At 43.2% G+C, this 2,646-nt stretch overlaps 1 protein-coding gene and 1 pseudogene across 1 annotated transcript in view; both read left to right on the forward strand.

The window, feature by feature from the left end:
- The window catches only part of LOC104793821 (asparagine--tRNA ligase, cytoplasmic 1), a 6,379-nt gene extending 6,251 nt beyond the window's left edge, over window positions 1-128 (forward strand). The window contains 1 exon segment of the mRNA XM_010520249.1: window positions 120-128. Within this exon segment, the coding sequence (XP_010518551.1) occupies window positions 120-128 (9 nt within the window).
- On the forward strand, window positions 8-1,826 carry LOC104793822 (annotated as a pseudogene).

Below are 2,646 nucleotides of genomic sequence, written 5' to 3' on the forward strand. Positions count from 1 at the left end.
AAATTATTTTAATGCTTAAGCCTTAAGCAACCTTGATAGAGGTTCTTGAGTGGAAGAGTGATTTAGTTTAAGTTGTTAATGGATTGATTTGATTAATTTAATATTAATAATATGATTAGTTTAATTAAGAGAATCTTGATCCAAGTTCTTGAGTGGAGTTGGTCTTAGTACCTTAACCTCTTTAGGGCTTACGAACAATGAGTGATATTGATAGGATACCTTCGCCAGACAAGGATGGAGCCTCGTCATCGACGATGCAGAAATCCCCCTTTTCGATTCGGACCCGTATTCGATGGATTGTGGATCGACCCGACGACGGAGCTGGACTTGCAGGTCAGAAGGTCCAAATTAGCGGGTGGGTTAAATCGGGAAGGGCGCAAGGAAAAGGGACTTTTGCTTTTCTTGAAGTGAACGATGGAACCTGCGCAGCGAATCTTCAGGTCAAGGTTGATGCTTCTGTATACTCACATCTCTCCAAGTTGGTTGCGACGGGGACTAGTCTGACCGTTGATGGGTGTTTGAAGCTTCCTCCGCAAGGCAAAGATACGAAGCAGAAGATTGAGCTTAGCGCCGAGAAGGTGACTGATGTTGGAACGGTGGATCCGGTTAAGTACCCGATTCATAAGAAGAAGCTGACTCTAGAGCATCTGAGAGACCATACTAACTTTCGTGCAAGGACCACCACGATGGCAGCAGTTACAAGAATCCGACGTGAGATTACTCTTGCTGCCCACCGTTTCTGTTATGAACATGATATATGTCACATTCACACTCCTATCATCACAACAAGTGATTGTGAAGGTGCTGGTGAATTGTTCCAAGTGACTACCATGATGAAACAATCTGACAAGTTGGAGAGGGAAGCTGCCAAGCTCATTGTCAAGGAGGAAGCTGAAGCTTGACAAGCAAGCAAGCTAGAGATAACCGAAGAAAAGGAGGAGACTTTCTCTAAGGTTGAAGAGAGGTCAACGCTTAAGTCTGAAGGATTAAAATTTGATTATTCCCAAGATTTCTTTGGTCCGCAAGCTTTCCTGACAGTTTCTGGTCAGTTACACGCGGAAACATATGCTTGCAGTATGGGAGATGTGTATACCTTTGGCCCCACGTTCAGGGCAGAGAAGTCTCACAACACAAGGCATCTTGCTGAGTTCTGGATGGTTGAGGTTGAATTAGCTTTTGCCGGTGTAGAGGAGGCTATGAACTGCGCAGAGGCACTTGTCAAAGGCATGTGCAATTCGTTGCTTGATAAGAGTGGTGATGACATGCAACTTATGGCAAACAATGTTGACGAAGACTGCATTAAAAGGCTAGAATCAGTTACCTTGACTGACAAGTTTGATCGAGTAACATACACGGAAGCAATAGCCTTACTTGAGGAAGTTGTGGCTCAAGGAAAGAAATTTGAGAACCAAGTGAAGTGGGGGATCGACTTAGCATCTGAGCATGAGAGATACTTGACAGAGGTCTTGTTTCATCAAAAGCCTCTTATTGTCTATAACTACCCGAAAGAGATCAAAGCTTTCTACATGAGGCTCAACGATGATGGAAAGACAGTGGCTGCATTTGATGTCCTCGTTCCAAAGGTTGGAGAACTCATTGGTGGAAGCCAAAGGGAAGAATGGGTGGAGGACCTCATTGAAAAAATGGAGGAGATGGGTCTACCACTCGAGCAATACAAGTGGTACATTGACTTGAGACGTCATGGAACAGTGAAGCATTCTGGATTCGGACTCGGCTTGGAGCGTATGCTTCTCTTCGCTACAGGAATGGACAACATTAGAGACGTTATTCCCTTCCCTCGCTATCCTGGAAGAGCTCAGGTTTGATAGGAGGCGTATGTCAACCGATCGAACCAGAGTGTACCAAATCGCAAATAAGTGACGTGACAAGACCGGTTTTATTTAACTGTTTCAGCTTATTAAGGAGACTTGGTGTTAGAATTGCGGAAATAGTGAAAGAGAATGAACACAAAGAATAGAATACTTAGATTACTTCTTCCAAATGTGTGTTATATAACATATATAGGCATAACTCTAGCATATAGCCGTTACAGAGACATTTAAGAGAGAAAGGGACATGAAGAGTTGTTGCTCTGCAAAACGTCTTTGATGAGAGTGACTTGTGCTCCTTGTTTGACTTGTTCATCTCGTTGACCAAGATAATATGTGACCTCCCTGATATTCTCTGCATATCCGAACCCTTCTAATCCTTCTTATTCTCCAATATGTCTTGATATCACAAAGGCCTCTGTTCTTATTTGCTTTACATGGACCGTAGCCCATTAGTAGTGACTTGTACTGACGGTCGTACGGACACTCGACCTTATTGCATTGGTCTCATATCCTCCTTGATTAATACTACCCCTCAAGTTTAGCCGATGAACATGGCTGAACTTGGAGCTCCGTAAACCATCACCTCATTAAAAACCTTGAGATAGAAAAACCTTATAGGACAAAAACTATATCAAGGGAAAAAGAGTGTGATTTTTACAGAGAGAGGATTTGAGATCAAGGCCGAGTAAGGTCCACAAGTCCAAGTTTGCCATAGATGTTTGATCAGACCTTGTGTCTTGCGGCTTTAGTAAAAATATCAGCTAGCTGATCTCTGCTTGGTGTGTGACAAGGGAGAGTTACCCCTTCTTCAATC

The sequence above is a fragment of the Camelina sativa genome, chromosome 6 (genome assembly GCF_000633955.1).
Source record: "Camelina sativa cultivar DH55 chromosome 6, Cs, whole genome shotgun sequence".
Taxonomy (NCBI): domain Eukaryota; kingdom Viridiplantae; phylum Streptophyta; class Magnoliopsida; order Brassicales; family Brassicaceae; genus Camelina; species Camelina sativa.